This window comes from Brienomyrus brachyistius, chromosome 10 (assembly GCF_023856365.1).
Source record: "Brienomyrus brachyistius isolate T26 chromosome 10, BBRACH_0.4, whole genome shotgun sequence".
Lineage (NCBI taxonomy): Eukaryota > Metazoa > Chordata > Actinopteri > Osteoglossiformes > Mormyridae > Brienomyrus > Brienomyrus brachyistius.
The window spans coordinates 6,095,449-6,120,932 of NC_064542.1; the positions used below are offsets into that span (position 1 = coordinate 6,095,449).

Consider the following 25,484-nt stretch of genomic DNA (forward strand, 5'->3'; position numbering starts at 1 on the left):
TTTCTTTTATTTGGATTTTAGAAAGTGTTGCTCAACATCTCGGCATCAGCAAAGCATCTCCGAGCAACAGATCCCTCTTTTGTGAGGATTATTGAAAAACCATTTCCAGATTTAGCTCTTGGCACTGCCCGCTGCCTCCCTGTTGGCAGACGGGTGTCTTGCTTGGCTCTGCCCGGGCAATTAGAACATTCCTTTATTTTTCACATGAAACGTTACACGATGTTGCGTCCGTCGTTATCCACAAATTAATTTTTGGCAACCGACGGGAATTCTCAGGACTGTCGACAGGGACCGACCGGGCCGTCTCGCCATTCCAGTTTTGGGGCTCCATCCGCCCCCCTCCCTCGCCGCAGCCTGGAGAGGTGAGGAGGGGCACGTCTGTCACGCTGTCCCAGCCGCCTGTTCCCCTTCATTCAGCCGCTAGCGCCGGCGTCTTCATCGTCTCGGACTGACCTGCGGGACGCTGCACACGTGTCGTCTCAGTGCGGAGCGGCTTCCCAATCGACACCCCCCATCTTCGGCAGCCTGGCCGCAGTTACCACGCCTTCGTCCTTGGAAGTCCCCCACGGCCCTGTTTCCCTACATCTCCATCTCTTCATTTATCGCATTAACTGTTAACGACTCCAGATGTGTTTTCCTGCTTCTCCCTTTTTTTTATTCAGCTAAATTGTTAATTGAATCGGGCCATAAAACAGCAGATGTCTTCCCATCCCGAATGCCGCATCTTGGGGAGGGCAGGTGAGAGACTCCACTGTCTCTGCTTTTGGAGGGGGGGGGGGTGGACGTGTCCATTTAATCCCTGCTTTCCTGGGCGTCAGTCCAGTAAGGCCTGCTTTTACCGAATGCATACCCAAAGCTTCCTGGGAAGAGTCCAGCAGGCACTGTCTCCTACCTTTGGTAACCATCTCCTGGGCATCTCTCATGGAAGCTGGGAGCCCTGGTCCACCTGGACAGGGGGAGATGAAGCTGTCCCACCCTAAATGAGAAGTGTTTCCTGTAAACCCCACAAGCTGCTTTCTGACATTGACCATGTGAGACTGGCTGTGTCCCCCGACCCCCCACTAACCCAGTGACTGTTGGGTTTAACGCCATGGCGACACGCCCTGCCACTCCTTTTCCTAAAGTGCTGTTTATAAAAACTCTCTCCAAACAAAGGAACGACAATAACAGAGCGAATGGGATTTGCTTTATGACGTCATGACGTCTGCGGGAGATGCTGAGCCGGGTCACGGGACTCAAGCGGAGACATTTCTAACCTACTGTAGCCCGAATGCTGTTGTATCCGTTAGGCGGGGGGTAGGGATGAGTAGATACCCCCCACCCCACCCGCCGCCAGCTCAGGTGCCCCCCGGAAACCCCCAGCGACCCCGCGAGTGCCCGTCAGTCCCCATGACCGCGCTGTTTGTGCAGCTGAATTTCCCATGACAAATGCTGTCGGATCAGCGCTTGCGGTGTAGAACGCGGCGCGGAGATTAAAAAAAGGGAAAGAACGCAACAATCCAAATGTGGCGCTATTCTTCCCTGCACATATGTTTCCAATTGCTAAAAACACTGTGAGGTTCCCCCCACACAATGCCATTAGGAAACAATGTTCTTTGTTCATAGCCTTGGTTCTAATTTTATAGCGTTAAAGATATGTGCCCACGACTTAGTTCTCAGGTTTGTAATCATAGGGTCTCTGACTGAGGGTATCTCTCTCTCGCTCTCTCTCTTTGCTGTTTTATTTAAGGATGTTTTTGTTGGCTGGAGCGCAGACCACAGTCAGACCTCGGGTCTCTTTCCCAAGCCAGATAACCACCCACACGTCACACATCACTCCAGCCGTGTCTGTGTCCGCTCTCTTGCTCATTCTCCCCAGTTTCCCCGCAGATACCCCCGTTTCCCCGAGTTATCCCCAGGCTGTGCAGTAACTCTATCAGTAACTGTGTTTTCTTTTAGAATACTGGACTCTGACAGCCGAGCTAATTAATAACAACAATAAGAATACTGTCACGTCTACTCAGCATTACTGTTTACTGCTGTTAATGTCGATTTCTCCACTACTACTACTAACACAATTACTACTACTACTACTACTACTACTACTATTAATAATAATCATAATCATAATAATGGAGAACGATACCAGTACCAACAATTCCTTATTCACCGTTTGCATAGATTTCTGACAGACCCGTTCCTCCTGTTTCGCAGGGCTAGAACGCCCCCTACTGGGATGATTTTTTTCAAATAGAATGAATGTTAATTTCGTGCTGTTGTAATGGGTTGTAAAACGATACGCAATTAGCATTGATTCTTTAAAAATGTAATTTGTTGTAAGGTCTTTAAAATATTCCGATGGATTAACACACAGCGTTGGCCAGAAACACTGTGTATTTAAGTGTATCACATATTCATTTTAAAAGTGTCTATTTTGTGTCTATTTGTGTTGATGTCAGTATATTCTTCTGTTGTATTTTTTTCTTCTTCTTAGTACAACTAGATTTTATTTAAGCTATGGTTACACTCAGAGACGTCATGTTAATATCATTTGTTCATCTGGAATGCTATGCTTCATTGTACAGAGTAGGCTATGGCACCTAGTGTTTTGTACTTTGCTCTTAGCATCTCATGTGAGTTAGCTCTGCTCAAAATTTACGGCACTTGCTGATTACATACTCAAGCTGATGAACTTTTTGTTTAATGCGCTTAGTTATAAATCTCAAGTTGAAAGTATCTGCCAAATGAATAACAGCTAACGTGTCGGTGCTGACTGAACCGCTTCGGACCTATAGAGGGCGCAAACTACGTTACATAAAAATCATTGAATAAGGCGAGTAATCGTAACCCTCAGTGTTAAAGTTAGGCTTCTCCATTGGAACATGCAGTTAAAGCAAAATGCTTGCATTTAATAAGTTTTTAAATGTATTAGTTTTAATAAAGACTAATTTCTAATTTTGGAAATTTGGGGAAATTCCAAGGGAAGCAAATAGTCCCGATCACGCCTATGAAGGTGAGCAGATTGTTGTTGTCATTTTATTGTCATGCAGCGCTCTCGGTTTCTGAGCGCTTCCTGACTGTCCTGGGCCCATATTCACAAAGCATCTTAAGGCTAAAACTTACCGATTTATTAGAAACTCCTAAAAATTATGGGCTGTGTCTGTCTAAATGTAGGAGTCCTCCGAGCAATTTATAAAGCCCCTTAGCGCTAAAAGTAGCACCTAAGTCTGGGAGAACTAAAAAGTAGTCGAGAGGTCTCCTAAATCACTAAGAATATCTCACAAATAGTCGCAGAACAGCTGCTCTCAATCCACGTGTCGATGTCTTGGACACATCAAACGAACGCTGAATTATCTAAAGGACACCGCCTCAGTCGGGAGGGAATAAGGATTACTGTGAAACTCTCCAACAAACCGAAACAACCCACTTATAAACAGTGAAAACCGCATTTAGTGATCATTACAACCGATTTTTTTTCTCAGGTAGTCTAATTGACATTTGTATATTCATTTCATGAATATAAGGTAATAAAACGGGCAGTGACTTTTACTGACTGTTTCAAAATATGTTTTTCAAATGACTGAACTGTGCATAATTCAAATACACTATAATACAGTATTATACATAAAACTTACCTTAATGTAGTTTGGCTGCTGTGTCTCGTTGGCTCGGTTTTGGCAGTTTATTATAAGCTTTGATGGTCTATATTTGTCATTGAGAGAAAACGACTTTCTTTTTCCCGTCATGTTTTCTATGCACACAGCATTAGCCTCAGGTAGCTAGACTTAAACAGACGGGTTACCGCAAGGCGAATTAGGGTGATCAAATTAAAGTTAAGTAAAAAAATGTGGTTTTATTTTTTATATTTATGTTGTCTTATAATAAGACTATTATAAGCGAATTATCTAAACCGTATTTGTACAGGAATGATTCTGTCCCAACAATTTTGATCCATAAATGCGGTTTCAATATCAATTTATTCCACTTAATCAATTTTTCCAATATCATCATTAAGCCACAAACACATACTGTTCATTACATACAATCCAAAAGTGAAAAGGGGAGCAGAATGAAGAAAATTCTTGTATGTCCTGCCCCTTTCTCAATTATTATAATGTAAATTACATATGGCCATATACATAAACTAACATACAAAATAAATTGCAAGCAATATCACTCCATCTCCATTATTCACTCATAAGTTCATAAGATCTTGTAATTTTTTTCTTTGTAAAGTTTCTTAAATTGATTAATAGTCGATCACTATAACCAGGATCACTGTGAACGATTTACACTGTCTTTGTGTTTATGGGATGTTGCGCATACATTTTTACTAGCACATACTGGCCTCTCATCCTCCAATCCCCGTGGTTACTGCAGACAAGCTCGTGCATGAGATCTGCCGTCAGCCTTAGCAACGGAGTCTTAGTCTTAGCAACGGAGTCGGCTTTTTTCATAACTAAAAGTTGTTCTCATCCACTTTGTGAATAGGTCTTAGGGAAAAAAATTAGTTAAAAACTTTTAGTGTAATTTAGTGGTAAGATAAAATGCTTTGTCAATACGGGCCCTGATCTCCAGCCAGTAACGAAATGGAAATAGAATACGGTGCTTGTCATATTTACCACATTTCAAAATATGGGCTTCCTTTAAATATTTTTTGAACAGGTATCATCCATCCATCCATCCATCTATCTATCTATCTGTCTATGTATCTGTCTGTCCGTCCGTTCGTCGTCCGTCTGTCAGTCTGTCCGTCTGTCTGTCAGTCTGTCAGTCTGTCTACCTTCTAAACACATCCCGAGAGTCTTGCTCAGGGTCACCAGGAACCAAAGCTCTGGATGAGGTGCTGGATTTAAGGTTCATTTTGCGTTTCATCCTGTTTCTGTTTCTCATTTTCTCATTATTATAACAGAGGGAATCATGACAACATTGGAGGGTCCATCAAAATATGTAGAGCACTGTGTGGTTCGACCAGTTCTCCCTCTGTGCCTTTGGAAGCTCCCTGGTTGGTGGGGTAGCCACATCACCACTGGCTCCTGATAAATGGCTGACCCTCAGCTTTGGGCTCACCTGCCTGAGTGTCAGATAGGTAAGCAAGATGGGAATGTATAAACAAAAAAAATCCTGGGACAGGATCAGACTCATCACCAAGCCTACTCAGAAGATGACTGGCTGTCGCCTGCCCTCCTTCCACAAACTTCCGGGCCAGGAAATGTCTACACTTCTGCTATTACCAAAGTACATAATTACTACAGCTTGTATCCAGCCCTGCACATTCATTTGTTTTAATGTTTTAATCTTGGTTGCAAGGTGGCTGTTGGCTATGAGATGTTTTGTAAGCATGATTGGCCTTAGCTGTGGCCTTCTGTGAGAGCAGCCCCGACCTGCCCATGCCGACAGAGGTCATCACACACCTCAGTGCCCTGGGGACCAAAGTGATTCTCAGAGACATTGTTTAGCACTTAACCTCCTCCCCGTGGCCTCAGAACCTCCAAATCCGTTCACAGGAAAACCTAGAAAACTTTTATAGAGCAGCGTGCATCAATCACTGCCATTACTCAACGTCAGGAAGCCAAATTGTCTCCGATGGAGCTCATTATCAAGCGCCAGCCCAGCATGGGGGACATCTGGGGACACTAAGTGCCATCTCATGTCACCACAGCTTCACGCAAACGGCCCTTTTTTCCTGGGTTTGTCCATTTTTTCCACTGTGTTGTTTTTTTCTGCTTACTTATTTATTTTATGGGCGCGTGGGTGAAGAGACCGGCTTGTTCTCAAACTGATTAAATTCATTCCCTGGGGAAAATCAAATAGAGAGAGCCCCCCCCCCACCCAGTCACTCCCCACCCCTGTGGCACTCCTGAGAAATGGACTGGGAATGAGTTCCGACACCCAGCAATCCTTTGCCGATATCTTGTACTGATGTCTGCTGCCTATCCAGGCCAAAGTGTGACTGATTCAGTGTGACAAAGGGGTAACCACAGTCCTGAACTGGATGGAAGCGGCTTGGTGTTGCTGCTACGTTGCATTTATGGAAGAAGGACAAAGTTGCTGTTTTCTGCTCTGTTACATTTGTGTGTGTCAGGGCAAGATGGCTCCTTAAGGCCTCACTACAGGGCTACAGTCCCTATATGACAGCCAGGCCACACCTCCATTAAATTAGACAATAAGCCATATCCTGCTGGTCAGGGACTCAGCTTTGATATGCTAGCAGAACTTGTCAGGTGGCAGCAAATTACACTTTATATCCGTTTATTTCAACACAAGACCCTCCACAGGTGATGATTTCCAGTCACGCTAAGAGTCAGTATGGGGATAAGGGTCACCAATGGCTGGCCAAAAGTCAGGATCTCCCTTACAGCGTTGGTGTTCCAGGGGCACTGAGCTCTAATCACCAATACTGAAGCTGTTTAACATTTACTTAAGAAGTGTGTGAAAACACTTGACATAATGTGAAACTGGGAGAACAGTGGTAAACCATGCAGACCTGATGGTTTCCAGTCTAAGGCCAAGGAGAGTGATCCTTCATTCTGCTGGTACAATATCAGGCTTTTAAAATGGGTTCAGATAAAGCTTCAGATAAAAGCATTTAAAACAATAAGAACCCAGAAGTATGTTGGAGGACACATCCATTCATTTTTCAAGTTAACACCAAGGAGCTATGAGCAGAGGGGTGGTGCTGTGGTTAGCAGGGTTACAGCTTGGGAGAGTCTCTACCCCAGCAGTGTGACTGGGGTTTGTGTGTTTGCCCCATGTCACCAGAGAGTTTTCCTTAGGTTCCTCCCCAGGCTCAACTGAACTTGAGTTGCCAAATTTTCCAGAAGTGAGAATGGTGCTGACACCCCCTCCTGCATTATTCCCTGCCTTGTACCCAGACCACGGCAACCATGCATAGGACACGTAGGAATAGGAGATGCAAAGCGGCCATGGATGTTGGGGGGAGGAGGGGTAAGATTACTAACCTGTAACCATCCACCTTACTTTGAAAGGGAACTGGGAGCAGTGGTCCAGCTCTTAGAGAATACCCGTTTGATTGTTTTGGGTTGAAGAGTGAAAAGGCTATTTGCCTGTTTACTCAGCTCACCAATAAAGTAGAAGTTTTAAAGGGGTTTTCAATGATTAAATAAACACAATTTGACAGGCATAAAATCGTAGTTTTACCCAAACATAAACATAGTCTAAACATAATATTATGTAGCGATCAATGTAGAAACAATTCCCATTCTTCATACACGCAGCAAACGAAGCCGAGCTGAAATATCTGAAATCTACATAAATCAAAAAGAAAAGTAAGAAAGCCAGTAGCACCACATGTCCCATGATTCCACAAACCTGACACGTATTATGCGCATTACGTCAGAAGCACGTCGTCTCTGTAGTAACTCTGCCGGCCCTCGGCAGTAGGCGCCGTGAGAGCCGGGAGTTCTCTCTGAGTTGGTGACACTGTCTGTCGGGTGTCAGAAATCGCGGTCAATCGGTGGTTTTTAGCGGACTGGACGGCGGGTTGCTGAGGCGGAGAGGCCCTCTAAACGAGCCAAGATGCTGAATATGTGGAAAGTGAGGGAGCTGGTGGATAAAGCGTAAGTATCGCCGTCGTTTCCGAGGTAGTTTGTGCTCTCGGCTCGGAGGCCCGAGTCCTCCCGGGTGCTGACGTCACGCCGGCGGCCCAGCACGGCTTCCCTGACAGCCCTCAGTGTGCGAAGCTCCGCTGTTAAATATCCTCATTCTGTCAGCTTCTCCGCGCGTTCGTACCTAAGTTTGTAACATCAAACTACGGCGACGTGCGTGGACATGCCTGGAGGCAGCCGGTAGCCCTGCTGGCTATCAGCGACACCCCCCGTTACCCCCCTTCCCAGTTTATTCCAGTTATAAGTTCATTATTGTCGTTATTAATAAGAGCCGGTTCGCGTTTTCAGTCTCTCTGACGGCTGCCATGCCTAGCCGCAGACGCCCCTCCTAAATATGTTATTAATAGACCGGGCCCGGCGTAGGGAGACCCTGCCGCCTCTTGCTGCTGCTGCCGCTGCTGTTCTTCTTCTTCCCCTGGCTGTACATCATTCTCTCTGGCAAAAAAAAAAACGTGTAAACCGAACCCCGATACCCGATCTTCGCTTTATGATACCGCTGGTGCTGTTGCTACGTGGCTTGAGGTGGTTTTGCTGTCGCTTCCGGGGGCCCGACGCTCACAGGTCTCACTCCCACTGAAGTAGTGCTGCTGAAAGCCCATTAAGGCCAGTCAAACTGCGGTTCTGCCGCCTTTGGGGGACGGAGGGAGCTTCCAGCTCGGTTCGCGGTGGATTTTACGGCTTTTGCTTCGTAGTTTCCCGGTAGACGTGTCACTGTACTTTCCGCCGGCTTTAACAGGAGGATCACTGCTCTGCCCTACCGGTTTTCTTGTGAAAGAAGCGGCCCTTCTGCGTATTTTGCCACATCCTTTCTCTATGTGATAGTTATTCCTTGTGTGTTTTCCTGTGTGGTTATCAGTAAGGTGTTAGTATCTTTAGTTAACATGATCTGTAATGAGAACTTTGTGCTATCGGGGTGGTGCTCAATTATTCAAATATGGATATTTGGCAGTTTATGCCAAGTTATATGTGGATCAGTTCGTTTTGCGTCGAAATCCCTGCACCTGCGTCCGCGCTAAGCAGTCGCCTTGCCCCAGTGTTCAGTGTCCACTTCCATCATTCATACGTCCAGCTTTACTTTTTACTGTGCTGGAGCAGAAATAAATAAATGGAGCGTTTCCTGTCTTTTTTCTTATGTTTGATTTCCTTCCATCAGATGATTCTGTGAGGGAAAAGCTGAACGTGTATGATGCAAGGAGAGGTTTTGAAACATTCTGATTTGTGCCCTGTCATGGATGAAGAATGTAATTTTGTCTGTTGCTTTTTACATAAAGCCACGTGATCTGAGTGTAGAGAATAATACTAAAGAATAATACCAGAACAGTAGGAAGATGACAGACGTGCGTAAGAGTGTTCAGTGCTAGTGGTGCTTCATTTATCTCTGTGTACTCTAATTGCACAATCTCTAGCACTTTGACCCACAGTGATTACTGAAATTGGCGATCCTGTTTATAATAGTTAGATCTCGGTATTCAATCTGCTGCATTAGTGAAATCCATTTATTACAGGTTTACGTTTGGTAAACAGTAATTGTTTAAAATTATTGCTTTTTCTCGTAGGCCTACTTTGTCTGTGTTCCATCTTTGGCCTTTACACCTGTTTTTTGTCAACCTAAATAACACCTAGGATATTCACTAACACAGGTTATCCTTTAATTGTTGATGTATGTATGTTAATCTTCAGTCCTTTGGGGTTACAGGAATTGTTTTGGCCCTGTTGCAAAATGCGCCTTTGTGTGTATCAGTGTAAGGTCGCTGCAGACCAGGTTGAGCTTCCGGTTTTGGGGGCTCGATGCTGTTCTGATTTAAAATAAGAAAAGCAACAAGAAAACAACTGCTAAAAGCTTTTCTGTGTCTCCTTCCTGCACCAAAAACGCACCAGTGTGAAGCCACCTGTTTACTTTTGGTCAGTCTCAAGCACAGCTGTAGGTTTAAACGGAAACGTGTAATTGATAGAAAGTGATTTTGTAGTTAGGCTCTTGTAAATCAGCGCAGTATATTGGCAACGTTTACAAATGGGGACTTTTTTGTGACAGTAGAGATGCAGGGTCCTGTGGGTGTTAAGCAGTAGCTGGGCGTTCCTAGGCGGCTGCCTCTTCCTGACTTTACGTTACACCGACGTCCATGAGGCTGCCGCTGTGGCTTTCCTATAAATTCCCTACTTGGCAGTTCACTTTGTCCTTGAATTTTCTGGTGTTTTTGTGCACATGTTGTGACCTGATTGGCATAGAAAGACATTTTGACTTTAGAGCATCTCTGTATGACAGGGCTGTTTAAATATGTAACCTTTTAAAGGCTGACATGCGGTGAATGGATCTTAAAAGCATTGTGCATTACAACAGTATCTAAATTTGATTTGTACCTCTGGCTTGGACTGCAGTCATATGACTGGCTCTAATATTCCATTCTGTGTAAGTGCGATATTCCTGCAAGGGACAATACTGTGGCTATAGTAGGCCAAAGGCTTAGGAGTGTGTGTGATTACCATGTGCTGTCAATCTTCGCCTTGATTCACTCAATGGGGATCATGAAAGAGTCCAGCTGGAAGTGAATTATTAAGCCGTTGATTGACAGCGTGCCTTAATCCCACCTACCGTGAGTCTGACGATTCTGGGAACTCTGATGTTGTCCCCTTTTCAGACTGCAGCCTTAGTAGTGATTCTTTTTCCAGACAGAGGCTATTAAAAAGCTGTAGCTGTGTGACTTGGCCAGAAGCACGTCTGTACACAGTTAAGCTTGCATGCCATCTATTTATGCGAACGGTGGCGGGTTTAAGTCCCAACATGGTGTCTGGCAGTATGGTGTTCTGGGCTCTTCTGTTTGCTCTCTTCCATTTTAAGTAGAACATGCCTGTAACAGAGGACAGAGCTTCACAGTGTGACGCTTTGCAAAGGCTGCGTACCTCCTCCTGCTGACTGAACTGTGAAGTTTGAGTCAGCAGTCTGCGCAGAAGCAGCTGCTGGGCAGCTCTTCTTGTAGGTGGCAGAGCCCTTTGATGTGTGTCACCGGGACCAGGCACACACTTGTTGCAGCAATTCGGCATTCCCCCTCAAGCCGGGCAAGGCACTTAATGGGCCGTGTTAAGGTTAAATGTCCAGAAACAGAAATATGGTGGTAACGCTCATGGGACGCAAATGGCACCTCGACTCCCAGTGTCACTTGCGAAACAACAAGGTTTGGTTGGTTTGCCACAGAGCTCAGAAGCACGGCTGGCCTGTTTCCCATGCAGGATGTCTGCATTCACAGCCAGCGACCTGGCGCCATGGGCAGAAGGGCTCCCCACTTTGTCTGCGTCTGCGCATGTCCCCGCTTACACACATGCATGTAGCGGGTAAAAATACAGTAAGTGGGGCTTTATGTTCTATACTGCCCCTGGAACACCTTCCAGTCTGACTGCGAGCTGTCATTGTTGAGAGCCTCTTCTCCCCCGGCACTGTTTAACATTAAATCTGGCCCGAACTAAACCAGATTGAGAGAGTCCTCTGAAACCAGTTCTTCCTGTTTATCTGGTCGGACTTATGATGTCTGTTAAACAGGCCTCATTGGAGCTGAATGAATGGGCTTGTTGGTTATCCTGAGCCGCCCAATTAAAACTCTTCTGAGAGACGCTGTACTGGAAACTGCCAACCCTAACTCTTGGCGTGTCTTAGGAAATGTCCTGATGACTACTGTGGTTTGTTATTTTTGCTATGCCTGTTGCAAACTGACTGGGGTGATCTCCAAGGCAGAAACCATTCTGAGTGTTCAGGGGGGACTTCGCGATGATTTGGCAGTACAGTGGAAGTTCTACGGGGAAATCCGATGCGTTTTTTTTCTTTTCTTTTAAACTTTGAGTGGCTTATTTAATGGCTGTGAGTTTCAGGTGTGCAGTGACTCCACAGGAGGGCAGTACCTTACAGTCTTTGTTCCAAGCTGTAATGGTGGGTTTGTGCCATCTGACGTGGCAGCGCAGTGGCGTCTCCCATCCACCGGCTCCCCTTTCCTTCCAATTCAATACCAACCCGAGATAAGTAGCTGGAACTGGTTCTGTGTTCCTGTAAGTAGTATCAGGTGTCACAGAACATCTTGCCTTTTAGCTTCCATTACAAGAGGAAATGATCAAAAAACGTCCGCTCCTGTGTACGGGCTGTTTAAACTGGCGCAGGAACCTGCCCTGGTGGTTTTACTCCAAAACCTCTGTTTTATTATACTCATTAAATATTTGTGTCAAATTAAACTAGAGATCTGACATCTGAATTTTGTTATAAGTGAAACATGTTAAATATTCCAGCCTTTTTTCTGTCCGGTCAAACTGATCACCCTGATCACACATTGGATAAGTCCTGTGAAGCCGCTGGTCTTGTGCTGAAGCATGGCCTCTGCGTGCCCTCCTCCCCCAAGCGTGTAGATGTGGCAGGGGGGAGCTTCTCAGCTGCTGAGGAGTGATGTCACGGCAGAGCACAGAGTATCGCTGCACTGGGTTATTAATCTCTGCATTGGCCTCATGTGGGCAAATGTACAGCCCAGCTATGACCGTGAAAGAGAGAGGAGTTCCCCTTCCAACCAGGCGCGGTCACAGTCTGGTTAGAGGTCTTGCATATGTGTCACTCCCTGGGGGGCTGAGGTATCTTTGCGGAGCCTCACCACACCCTTTCTGATGTAGCAGAGATGGGTGGAGGTAGCCATCCCACACGAGGATGTGACAGACTTGTTAGCCGGTGATTTGGGAGAGACTGGTTATTGCGTGTGGGATGGAAGTGTATCTGGCCGGTCGGGCTGCCGCGCTCCCAGTGTCGCATGCTGAGCACGGCTGTGTGTGGCTCTCTGCATGTGTGTTAATGCGTGTCTGGAAGAAGCCTAGAGCTCTTGTTACCGTGATCCTCTCCCTTGGCTGGCTGAGACGCAGCCCTTCCGTCACGCTCGCCCTGCCCGCGAGCTGCTTTGCAGATGTTCCGCGTTTCCACGCTTCCTCTTTCCCCACAGCAAACGCGCCCTCGTCCTTGGCCTCGAGCGTGAGCGTGCGCACCTCTCTCCGGAACATCTCATTGGTGCAAAAGCAGAGAAGTATGCAGAGAGCTCACTATGCGCTTAGACGTGAGCAGGCTGAAGGGCGAGGCCCGGCCGCGTCGCGTAAACACGATGTGCTCGATGACAGGAAGGAGGTGGGAATCCATGTGGCTCCACGGTGACCTCTCAGCCACAGTCAGCATTTTCTCGCCCGGGACGTGACAGCCAGCCAGAGCGAGATGCACGCTGCTCTCTCTATAGTAGAGAGCTTTTTAGATTTTTTTTTTTAAAGAATTTTTATTTGCTAATCGTTTTTTGTGCATTCGGTCCGTTGTCTGTTTGTCCTTTCCATACTAGCCCCAACACCCCCGCCCATATCTGTCTCTCATCTACCCACTACCTGAGAAACGTATGACCGGCAATGGAACATGGGGGTTGGGGGGGTTCTTATTTTTGTTTGCGGTCCTTCCTGTCCCATGAACATGTAAGTGTCCCGTATGAAGCAGCACAGCTCGCCAGGCCTGGGAACAAAAGGGCATTTCTCTGTCCCCTCCCTGCTTCTGCCCCCCCCGGATCTCCCAGATGTCCGGGGCGTACCCGAGGTTGTCGGAACACCGGGTCTCCCTTTAAAGCGGCGTCTATGATTCAGCAGGCTGTCACTCTGCGTGATATCGATCCCGCTGTGCAGACGGGCAGCTCCGTCTCTGAACAATTCTCTCCTTATTGTGTTGTGTAAATGACCGTAACACTTCCAGCTCTGCAGAGGCAGACATGTAGCTCAGCACAAAGGTCTGCAGATATTTCCCCCCCTGCATCTGTGCATTTTATCAGAAGATGGTTAGAAGCTTATTGTTCCATCATGGGCCGCTGCCCTGTCATTGTGCCACACGGGAGACGCTCAGCGATGCACGGTAACTTAGTTTGCTTTAGGGCAGCTCATGCCCTCTTTACAGAAATTGGCAGCGATTCTAGTCCTTTCCCTGGCATCAGGGAGGCCACTCAGGTCCAAAGTGGACTTTAGTGCTGCATTGACTATTGAGTTGACTGTTGCTTTGCCCTAATGGTCAGTTTCCACCCCTTCAGCGCTGACTGTCACGGTTGGAGCTTATACACATAAACGCAGTGAGTTTAGGTCTTCTGCTCTCCTCTTGTGGCGCCCCCCAGGCCCGTGGCGCACAGAGCGTCTTCCGTTGCCATCTCGCCGCGTCTTCTGGCAGCCCGTGTTCTGCCAGGTGACCCAAGCGTGTAGCTCGGCTGCCGTGCCAGAGAGCCATCTGCCAGGGAGCTAATTGCGCTACGGGGGTCTGCTGACCTGCAGGGTGACCCGGGCCGGCCACTGCCAGGACACCCCCACACTCCACAGAGGTCTGTCTGCGTCGTGGCAGGGAGGCTCCTTCCTGACCAGCGTTTCTGGTTTAGCACCAGAACCAAGTTATTAAATCCCTCGACAGAGCTGCAGTCATCTAGAAAAGTACCCACATCCAGCTCATAACCATGTTATAACCTTCAATAAGGTGCAGTGAAGTATGCATACATCTCGTCTTTCAGCTGTCAGAGGATCGATTTCAAACAGAATGTGTTTCCTGTCTTTTGTCAAGAACAGACTGTAGTGCGACTGCCTGCTGTTCAGACGGGTGAGCTGTTGGGCGCATGGATCCTTCCTTCGGTCGAATGTGCTTTTGTGGATAAGTGGGCGTGGCATGAGGTCGGTGAGCCAGTGGGCTGAGTGGCAGGTGGGATCAGCAAATCCTGTACTCACTCTGGCAAATCAATCCTGCAGTAAAGCGTGTTCCTCTTGTCTGGGGTTGGTCTCCAAAGTGCCTGAGGAGAGCTCTCTGTGTGGGGGAGCGTACAGACTCAGCGGAGGCGTGAAGCTGCGGGGAGCGTCCGACCTGTACGCCTTCTGCGTCAGGCAGCACCGTCTGCGTAGTAATGGCTCCCAGACTCCAAAAGCCACACGATGACCCAGGGTGTCTGCCCTGAGTCCCCCCCCCCAATGAGAACAGAGCAGATGGAGTTGTTGCAAACTGTACCAATGATGATTGTGAAAGTGCTTGCAGCCAGTGGGGCTTCCGCATGGGGGAAGGTCTTTCCTGCCATCTCGAGAGCATCTAGCTGCCTGTTGCAGTCATACACCCCCCCCGAATTAGTTGTGTGACTTTTTCTTTAAATGCTCTCCCGCCCCCCCACGTTTCAGTGTCGTCCTCAGGCACTTTGCTATGGTGCTCTGTTCCTCGTACCGCTGTGTTCTGATGGGGTTTCTTCTCAGCTTGTTTACTGGCCCCCTGTTGGGTTTCTGGACTTTTAGCATCGAGCAACAGTGGCCGTCTCTCGCGGTGCATGTGGCCCCAGTGTGGCCCCACCCCCAGTGGCCGTCTCTTGTGATGTATGCACCCCAGTGTGGCCCCACCCCCAGTGAGCGTCTCTTGTGATGTATGCACCCCAGTGTGGACCCACCCCCAGTGGGTGTGTCTTGTGATGTATGCACTCCAGCGTGGCCCCGCCCCCAGTGAGCGTTTCTCGTGAAGTACACACCCCAGGGTGGCCCCGCCCCCTGCCTCTTCTGTTGCAGCCAGTGATATAAAGGGAACAGCGGAGGAGGTGGACCTTACTCTCCCCGCTACACATTCCCACGTCTGTCCCCCATGGCTCTGCTCATGTGTTTACACCCTGGGTGGGACCATATGTTGCCCCCCCCCAGCTGAAAACTGCGGCCCAGCTGCTTGCTGTCTGACTGACGGGCTCAGGGATAGGTGCTTCAGCAAGACGCATCCTGACTCCATTAGCTCACCGCTAACTCCACACACTGCGAGGTGGGGCCTCGTCACATTTCTGGCTGCTCCCTAGAGATCCGGGCTGGGGCCCAAGGGGGGGGGCATGCCAGTAACACAGCTGGCCAATAAATCAGAACCGCTGTCTTTAAAAAACAAATGCTTGATTTCATAAAACATAACATGCGTGTTTCTCAGATCTCTGTTTGTGCCCCTCCCTCTGCAGCACCAATGTGGTGATGAACTATTCGGAGATCGAGTCCAAGGTTCGAGAGGCCACCAACGATGACCCCTGGGGGCCCTCAGGGCAGCTCATGGGGGAGATTGCCAGGTGACATTGTCCTCATAACAACATTCCTCTTTTCTGGAAGATGTTAGCATAGTAGGAAAACGTTACATTTCTGTGTGTAGTTCACAGTATCAAAGTAATCCTATTATCTTAAAGCAGATCAGTTGTCATATCGGGGGAAGTGAAACTGTTTACTGGAACAGTAACCAGGGGGGTTGCATCTCTGCCTAAATGTGGTCAGGTGACTGGAGCTAACGTGTGCTGCTGCTGTGCCCCTGTCCTCACGCAGGTCCACGTTCATGTACGAGCAGTTCCCCGAGGTTATGAACATGCTATGGACCAGGATGCTGAAGGACAACAAGAAGAGCTGGAGGAGAGTTTATAAGGTGTGACACTGCCCCCCAGCTGCAAGGAGGGCAAACTGCATGGATCTCAGACACTCTGAGGGAGCAGACCTACCTGTCTGTGTTTCTCCACTGAGTAGGGTGGGGGCTTTGGTCACATGGTCTAGCTGATGGGCAGGACTTCCAGTTTCTCCCAGATAAACAAGCCGAAATGAGCAAGCAGGGGCATTCTCAGTGACATCCCCCCCCTCCCCCCAGGCCTTATTGCTGCTGGCATACCTCATCAAGAACGGGTCAGAGCGGGTCGTCACCAGCACCAGAGAGCACATCTATGACCTGCGCTCCATTGAAAGCTATCACTTTGTGGGTGAGTATGGGTTTGTCTCTGTGAAAGTCCGCTGTTCTGCATTCCAGGCCAGCGGTGAGCCTTTTTATACAGTGAGAGCTATTTTTACAAAGAAATTGATCTGGCAAGCTATCGAGTCCCGAAGGTGCATGTCACTGACCGGGGATATGTGGTGCCGTCAGGAATGTCTTGGAAGACTGACCTTTGGCTCGCAATAGACCCTGCTCTCTGGTGCTGTCAGCTGTTGAGTCCCTGAACGTTGAGTCCCTGAATTAGGTTTAAAGCGTGCAGTTTGGAGTGGGACGGACAGTATTGGTCCCCTGAGGGTTTACCTTCAGCTTTGTCGGCTTTTGGATTCCTGCTGCGCGCCGCCGTACATCTCAGTAGGGTGAAGGGGCAGAGCGGGCATTCTGTCCTCGGGAGACATGTCACGTGTCCCCTATGTGTCCCTACACAGACGAAAACGGAAAGGATCAGGGCATCAACGTGCGGCAGAAGGTGAAGGAGATGGTGGAGTTCGTGCAGGATGATGACCGTCTCCGTGAGGAGAGGAAGAAGGCCAAGAAGAACAAAGACAAATACATCGGGGTGTCCTCCGACAGCATGGGGGGGTTCCGATACTGTAGGTCCCGCCTTCCACCGGGGCGGGTGCTTTGGGGGTAACCGCTGAAGCAGTAAGGCTAAGCTTAAATAAGAAGGGGGAGGGTCATTGGCAGCTGTTCTACCTTCATCCTGCTAACCATCAGCACATAGCTGGAGCTTAGATATAGCGGAAGCAGCCTTTGAAAGGTGTCACATGTTGCGCTTGATGTGTTTCACAGATTATACTTGTTGACATTTAAATAACCTGCGTGTCTAAGTGGCCAGCCCCGTTTCTAGCGAGCGTCTCGGCGTATCACGTCGTCACACCGCGCAACGGCCCATGCCGGCCATGGATTCGCCTCATCTCCTGTCTCAGATCTGCTGGCCCCGAGTCTGATTACACGTTCGGGAATGAGGCCTTAAACGGCTTATGTGTCGTTTGCAGCGGACAAATACGAATCGGAGCCCAGGTCCAAGTGGGACGATGACTGGGACAAGAACAAGGCCTTCCCCTTCAGCGAGAAGCTGGGCGAGATCACCGACAAAATTGGGAGCACCATCGACGACACGATCAACAAGTTCCGCAAGAAGGATCGCGACGACTCGCCTGACAGGTTCAGGTAGGGGCGGGGTGGCAGGGGAGGGACCCGTTATTGTCTCACCTGGAAGCTGAACGCCCCAAACGCTACTGCTTCACTGCTTAGCCTGTGGTTTCGGGTATAGAATCGTTGCATCCCGCACCAGAATGTTCCTGCTTCCGAGTCGTTTGTTTGCGATTAAGAGGGAAGATGGATCTTCGGCGGAAGGTTGCCTGACTGAAAGAAGCAGGGCTTCGTGCCCACAGCGCGATGGAGCCGCGCGGTCACACGGGGACGCTGGGGCGAAGGCGGCCCTCTGGACACGCCTCCCTCCTTCTGACTCCTTGCTGTCGTTTCACTCGTCCAGCGACAATGAGGAGGACAGGGAGCGAGCAGCCCGCAATGGCCGACCCGGCAGGTCCGAGTTCAGGGATGAGGAAGAGGAGACGACTCCCAGGGACACCACCTTAACGCAGGCGAAAGAGAGCAGCAACAGCAGCGCCGCACGCAAGCGAGGGGGGGTCCCCTCCAAGACTGTGGACCTGGGCGCCGCTGCCCACTACACGGGTGACAAGGGCAGCCCCAGCCCCTCCAAGGTGAGCTGGGGGGGCTCATTGAAGCCGTCCGTGTGTGAGCGGGGGCTCAAATGGTCTTTCGTAGCAAGTAAAACATAATGTTTAGCAGGCTTGAAGGGTGTGGATGGGTTTGTTTGCGCAAGTTTCTTCATTTGTTGTGACCGAACGGCATGATTCATAATTAACAGTAAGTTTCCTCTGTGGTCGCATGTGTGTGAGAAGGTGTCACTGCCATCTAGTGTCTGTTTTGGGGAGTGGCGCCCTCAGGTGCGCTGTTCTCCACAGGCCAGTGTGATTCACAGTGCTGTTCCCGCTCTGGCGGCCTGTCACTTAGGTCCAGACACCAGGTACAGAAGCAAGTCAGTCTTCCAGCACAGGCCTGGCGGACCTGCTGGTCGTGGACTCCGGCAGCAGCCAGACGGCGTCCCCAGGTGAAGCCGCGCCCTGGAGCCGACCCCCCCCCGTGCCGCCTGCGATGCTTGGGCACAGCCAGCTTGAGGTGGCGGGCTACAGGATGTGGCCTCGCGACTCCTTACCGCTTATAGGTTCTTGGCCCTCGTGACTCGGTCCATTTCCAAACATGCTCGACATATGAAAGAATGAAGATTGTTTATTGGCCGACCGCCTTAAAGGAAATGACATAATTACTGTTAACGACGTTGTGAAGCGTGAATTCGATCCCGGCACCGGCCTGGATGTCGCCGCATCATTCATCAGCCAAAGGGCGTAATGTGACCAGACGCCATTAGGGTTTGTGTTCTGTGGTACATGCATGTGTGGGCTGTGGCAGAGATCTGGGATATCTGGGGGGGGGCACTGAATGCACCAGATGGAGCCCAGTGAACTGCATGACCAGTAATTAAAGCAGGCCCTCGTGGAACCCGAGTGCTGAGCAGATGGCCCCCCCTGGTGGCTGGGGCACGGCTAGGTGACGTCTTTAGCAGTCCACGCTTCAGGTGTCCTGAAGTTCTGCATTGACGACCACGACCGCACCGGGTCTGGATCCTTGGAAGCCCGTGTCGGTACCTGTAGGACGCGGACTTCAGGGAGGCAGGCAGTCATTCAGCTTGTGATGCCTAATGGCATTGTGGGTAATTGCTCTGCCATTTTGCCTTCTCCCTGCAGCACCAGACCTGATCAGTGAGTTCGGCAACTTCTCGTCTCCGACCGCCCCTGCCAGCGTCCCCACGGTAGCCGGTATGTCATTAGCCATCTCACGGGGGGGGGGGGGGGTGGTATGTCCTCCTGGGCGAGCGGCCACCTTGAGCAGAGCACTGAAACATTAATCGGGGGTCCCAGTGGACTTGCTCACCTCGGAGAGTAATGAGGACAGACACCTCGGCGCCTGTTGGCGTGATCGCCAGGCTGCGTGTCGGAGGTCCTATGCTCAGGTGCACCTCACTGCCTTCCAGCCCAAACATGGTCCTGTTCAGACTTGTCAGTGTTATGTTCCACTTGTTCCTGTTCCGGTCCTGATGGGCCCTCCTTCCTACTCTATAGCTCTCTCTGGTTCCTCTACAGCCACAGCCTCCGGCGTGAATGATGATTTTGGCGACTGGAATGCCTTTCCCAGCGGCACACCAGCGCCCCCTGCTGCCATGGATCTGTTCGCCGGCATGCAGGCCACGCCGGCACCCTCCATTGCTCTCCTGAACCTGATGGGTCCCTCCCCTGTCCAGCCCACCCTGAGCGCCTCTCAGAGCATGACCTTCTCCCTCACCAGCTCCCAGAGCACGGGTATCCCCATGTCCAAGTCCCAGGTACGCTCATTGTGATGTCACGCTCGTTGGAATTCTTGCCTGTGATTGGTCATCACTCACTTTTAGAAATTTCTCTACAGCTGCACGTTATCCTGGGATGATTTGGGCTGCTTTCGGTTATCTGACCGCATTTGGGTTGCCTTGAAGGTTTAAAGCATCATGAGTCGTCCCCATAGCGCTGAGCTTAGTTTTGGTTTGATTTAAACACTGAACCTTTTCCTTATAGCGATAACCTTGTGTGGGAGCAAGAGGAATTAGAATGGGAGGGGAGAGTGGGACAGGAACATGCAGTGTCAGCACATCCTGCAGACGCCCCCCCCCAGGTCAGCCCCATCATTTCCACACCCCAGGGAACGATGGGACGAGGGGAACCAACCATTAAATTAAATTGTCTGATGCAGGGGAGCTATTTCCATGTTGAAAAAGTGACATTGAAAAGTAGGTCAAACTTTTGCATTCAAAGTTGTTTACTGTCATTAGATGCGGTAAACTGGCTTTGGAATGCCTTTGCACGCTGCGTGATTCGGAAGAATGTGCTGTGGGGGGAGATGAGGGTCCCCGGAGGTGCACCGTGATGGACGCTGTGCAAAACCTCGCTTGATGATCTCCACCCCTCCCCCGCAGCCGCTGCAAAGCCTGAGCTATCCCATGATGCCGCAGCCAATGGGGGTGCCAAAGCCGGGGGTCAAGGCCGCCATGCCATCAACGTGGTCGGACCCCAGCGTCAACATCAGCTTGGACTTCCTGTCGCCGGGCTCGCAGCCGCCTAAACCGGCCCAGCCCAGTCTGAACACCATGATGCAGCAACAGGGTGAGGCTCCATCTGAACATTATCATAGTTGGGCCCCCAGGGGCGAAGGTGGACATTTCAGGTCCAGAAAGTAAAAATCCAAATTAAATTTTGTTTCGACCAACCAGTTGAATATAAAGAGTCTCAGTCAAAGTGCCTGGTTGGTTGAAACAAAATCCTGGTTTGGATTTTTACTTTCTGGACCTGAAAAGTCTAGGCTGGGATCTCTGCCCAGGGCCCTGAGCCTCATGGGGGGGGTCATTCTAGGCAGCTGTTTTCAAGCCGTCCCATCATTTCTTTAACTCGTTCTTGTGAGCGGGTCTCGGGGCAGGCAGGAAGTTTGACGGTCACAGCACTCAGATGTCAGTCTGAGGATTTAAAGCACCGGCAGCGAGATGGAGCCAAAGGCATGAGCTCCACCGGAGTGCTCTGGGTCGTGTCCGTCAGCGGCCGGGGGGGCCGTGCCGCCCGGTCCCAGGGTGAGGCTGTAGATAACAGACACACTCGGACAGCAGCGATAAGAGCAGGGCTGCACTCACCTCTGCAGTGTCGTCATGTTTAATGCATTTGGCGAGACCCTGCTCTCCTTTCTCATGCATAAGAGCCGAGATCTTTAAACGGTACATTTCGGATTTCAGTCCTGATAAACCCAGCGATTATTTGGAGGCTTTTTGATGATGGACTGTCCCTGTGGTTCCCTTCTTGCATTCTGCATGCTCTCTGTCTGCCTCTCTCTCTCTCTCTCTCTCTCTCTCTCTCTCTCTCTCTCTCTCTCTCTCTCTCTCTCTCTCTCTCTCTCTCTCTCTCTCTCTCTCTCTCTCTCTCTCTCTCTCTCTCTCTCATTCCCTCTCTGTCTGCCTCTCTCTCTTTCTCCCCCTGCCTTTCTCCTTCTCACTCCCTCTCTGCCTTCCTTTTTCTGCTGATCTCTCGGTCTCTCTCTACATGCCTCTACCCTCTCTGCCTCTACCCTCTCTCTCTTCTCTATCTGTCCCTCTCTTTCTGTCTCTCCCACCCCCCCGATGAGGGAGTTTAAGCAGACTTGCGGGTCTTTCTTCCCCGTTTGAACCTCCCTGATGGTAACTCCCACACCCTGTGTGTGTTTCAGGTGCCCAGCCGCCCATCGCCATGGTTAGCCAGGGCTTCGCTGGTATGAACCTGTCCATGCAGTCCTCGCCAACTGCCGTCCGGCCGCCCAGCAACCCTATGATGCCCAGCGGCAGCATGGCGATGCCGCCCATGATGGCCACGGGCACCATGGGCATGGGCTCCCTGGGCATGCCCGTCGGCCATGGCGTGAACATGAACATGGGGGCACCCTCGCTCGGTCTGGGGCTGTCTGGGGGCACGGGCCTGGGCCACGCCAGCCCTGCCATGGTGCCCCCCAAAACCGGATGCCTTTGCCAACTTCGCCAACTTCGGCAAATGAGAGGCTGCGTGGGAGGGGGCAGTGGGGGGGGGGGGGCGCTTTGCGACCTGACAGTCATGAAGGATCGTAGGAACTGCACACAGAGACCATGAGGCCCACGTCCCCCAGCCTCGACGTTCCATACGTGCAGAACCAAGGACTTTCTCTTTCTCTCCCCCACCCCCCCCACCCCCCCCCTCCCCCCCCCACCCCCCCCTCCCCCCCCCCACTTTTGTCTGGGTTTTCTTCCAGGGAGAATCTGTCGGCAGATTCTGTGAATGAGATGTTAAACGAAAAAAGAAAATTCCACAGTACTTACCCTCCAGTAACAACACACAACACAGCACAGAGAACATGGTGGGGGGGTCCATTACTGCTTACCCACAGGAAAGAAAAGCAGCCCTCCTCCCACTGGCCTCAGATCCCCCTCCCCCCCCCCCCAGTAAAGTATTGGCCGACCTCACTCTGCCTTTGCTTTACGTCATTAGGGAATAAACCGTAATGGTCGTCTTGTAAATATCTTTGGGTTTGCAGACAAATAAATTATTGCGTTATTGAATACGATTGAATCGGAGAGGGGGCACCAGAGAGCAGAGTCGGCGAATGGGCTGTTTACTATTAAAGACTTTGTTTATTGGAGAGTGCCCATGGCAAAGCAGATTTCTTATTTTGCCGTATGTAATCAAGAATCTTTATATACTTTGGAAATTAAATTTCTGCTCCCACAGATGATTCGTTAATATTGGAATTAACTTGTAATTAATGAATGAATGGTGGATGAATGAATGAATATTTAGGAAACTGACCTCTATGGCCTTTCTGAAGGGTTTATTTTTTTATTAAGAGTTATGATCAGAGTTTTACATCCAGATATAATTATCGTAGCGTTAGGAGCAGCACTGGGTGCCTGATGGTGAGTCCTCAGTGGGGGTGGCCTTCGGGGACCATGCCCGACCGTTAGCCTGTACCTTTGGCGTCCATCACAGGCCTGTGAAGAGCGTCTGTGAAGGCCGTTGTGTGTGTGACGTGCCCACGAGGCGGCGGGCTTGCACGGATGTCCGCGCTTCAGCCATGTGCAGGCAGCTCACGCCATAGCCCTTGGTTACATTGAAAGGCTGCTTTTGATTGGCTGTCCTGAAGGCTGTTGATATCCTGTCCTTTCCTCATACCTGGCAGGTGTGGTGGGGGTGCTTCTGGTGTGTGTCTCAGCGTACGCACAAGAGCGTTCTCTTCTTTACGCTGATTTGGGGGTTTTCTTTTCCAGATTGTTTGTCTAGTCAAACATCAGATGGTAGCCTTCCATTGAATCCTTGGGCATTATATGTTATAAAAGACCAAATCTTATTTTAATATGTTTTTTAAAAAATTATTTTTTCCACAAGGGGCTTGTCTAATTTTTTTCAATACTTTAGTACTCAAATCAAATGATATATACAAAGAACTCCGAATCCATGGTGTGCTCTGTAGGAAAGGGGTCATTACTAAAAACACTATTAGTTTATGCAAATGTCAGACATGCATCCTCTTTCCTAAAGCAAATGAATCTTTTTCAATCCATGAAGTCTGTTTTGATTGTTGTCATGATTTTTTTTTTTTTGTTTAACATTAAACAGTTAATTAAAGTGTGGTTTCAGCTTATCATTTCGGAGCTCCTCGTTATGTGCGGCTGGTACTTTGGCTTTCCCGGGGTCCTGGAGTCGTGCCGCCTTTTCTGGATCTTTCTCTTTAGTGCCAACGGAACCCTAGTGTTGAGGAAGAGGGTTATTTAGGGGTGGGGGGTGCTGTCTTTTGGTGCCACCCATCTTGACTGCTTTTTTTGTCTGTTGACCCACATGGACTCAGAAGTGCTCCTCGGTCTCCCTGGATGATGAAGGCCGAACGTCTGATCTCAGCAGGATGATGACAAGCAGCTTGTCTGAGCTGTAGGCCCCGTTGGCGGCCCCGTTGGCGGCCCCGTTGGCGGCCCCGTTGGCGGCCCCGTTGGCGGCCCCCGTTGGCGGCCCCGTTGGCGGCCCCCGTTGGCGGCCCCGTTGGCGGCCCCGTTGGCCTCTGTTTCTCTTTCTCTCTCTCATTTCCTCTCCCCCCCACCTGACAGTGCCCCTGACTGCCACACTCCATTGGCCCAGAACAGAGGCTCTCCTGCATGCTGGAGGCCCTTGGTCAGACTGCCCTGATCCCCGCTTCCCTCTCTGGGTGCTGGAGGCCCTTGGTCAGACTGCCCTGATCCCCGCTTCCCTCTCTGGGTGCTGGAGGCCCTTGGTCAGACTGCCCTGATCCCCGCTTCCCTCCCTGGGTGCTGGAGGCCCTTGGTCAGACTGCCCTGATCCCCGCTTCCCTCCCTGGGTGCTGGAGGCCCTTGGTCAGACTGCCCTGATCCCCGCTTCCCTCCCTGGGTGCTGGAGGCCCTTGGTCAGACTGCCCTGATCCCCGCTTCCCTCTCTGGGTGCTGGAGGCCCTTGGTCAGACTGCCCTGATCCCCGCTTCCCTCTCTGGGTGCTGGAGGCCCTTGGTCAGACTGCCCTGATCCCCGCTTCCCTCCCTGGGTGCTGGAGGCCCTTGGTCAGACTGCCCTGATCCCCGCTTCCCTCTCTGGGTGCTGGAGGCCCTTGGTCAGACTGCCCTGATCCCCGCTTCCCTCCCTGGGTGCTGGAGGCCCTTGGTCAGACTGCCCTGATCCCCGCTTCCCTCCCTGGGTGCTGGAGGCCCTTGGTCAGATTGCCATCTCTGTGAATAACCTTGTGCCTTTGCCAAAAAACCTTTTCATATATAATATATGTGCCTTAAAACGATCCCAGCACAAAAACAACTATGGCCAGTTTCCAGTGTTTCTCTTCTCTTCTTCACATACTTGATTAACTTTTATAGTCAAAAGTAATCTGGGGTCTAGAAATAAATTCAACTTGCTTTGCCAGTGGAGCCACACTGACATCTATAGGCCAGTTGATACTATAGAAAATCATATTCATTGATTTTTTTTTCAAAGCTTAACCATTTTGCGAATGAATGGATTTAGTTCAGGACAAACCGTACTGTCGCATTGAGTTTCTCATTGTTCTTGAAATAATGGAAACTAGAAAATCTTACTTGTGACGTCAAACCCTACAAGATGTTTAGTATGTTACACAATGCAAACATTATCCTGATACAGGGGATAATCTTTTTCAATAAAATGAATGTAGGCGTAGCAGAATTAGGCGCCCTGTAGTTCTGTACATATACAACTTTTAAATGTTACCCTAGTCCAGTAGGAAGGCTAGACCACGTCTGAGGTATGATTGTACATCTACAAAGCTAATTAAGACAGTGTCCTTACTCCCATAAAAAATATTACATGTAGCCAAGTTCTTGACAGTACTGTAAGGGGAACATTAAGTTTACCAGACTGGAACAGCACCTGTACCTGAGAAGGCCACAATGATGTTAAACGTGTACAAAATCATGCCCCAGCAGCAGTG

At 49.9% G+C, this 25,484-nt stretch overlaps 1 protein-coding gene across 1 annotated transcript; it reads left to right on the forward strand.

Moving 5' to 3' along the window:
* The first annotated feature begins 7,351 nt into the window (after positions 1-7,351).
* On the forward strand, positions 7,352-22,193 carry LOC125750636 (clathrin interactor 1-like). The gene is given in 13 exon segments (XM_049028771.1): positions 7,352-7,559; positions 15,587-15,691; positions 15,939-16,035; positions 16,252-16,360; positions 16,797-16,961; positions 17,367-17,541; positions 17,867-18,095; positions 18,409-18,505; positions 19,200-19,271; positions 19,596-19,834; positions 20,459-20,645; positions 21,730-22,001; positions 22,003-22,193. Coding segments are annotated over 13 exon segments (1,836 nt in total). The 5' UTR covers positions 7,352-7,518; the 3' UTR covers positions 22,051-22,193.
* The last annotated feature ends 3,291 nt before the right edge of the window (positions 22,194-25,484 follow it).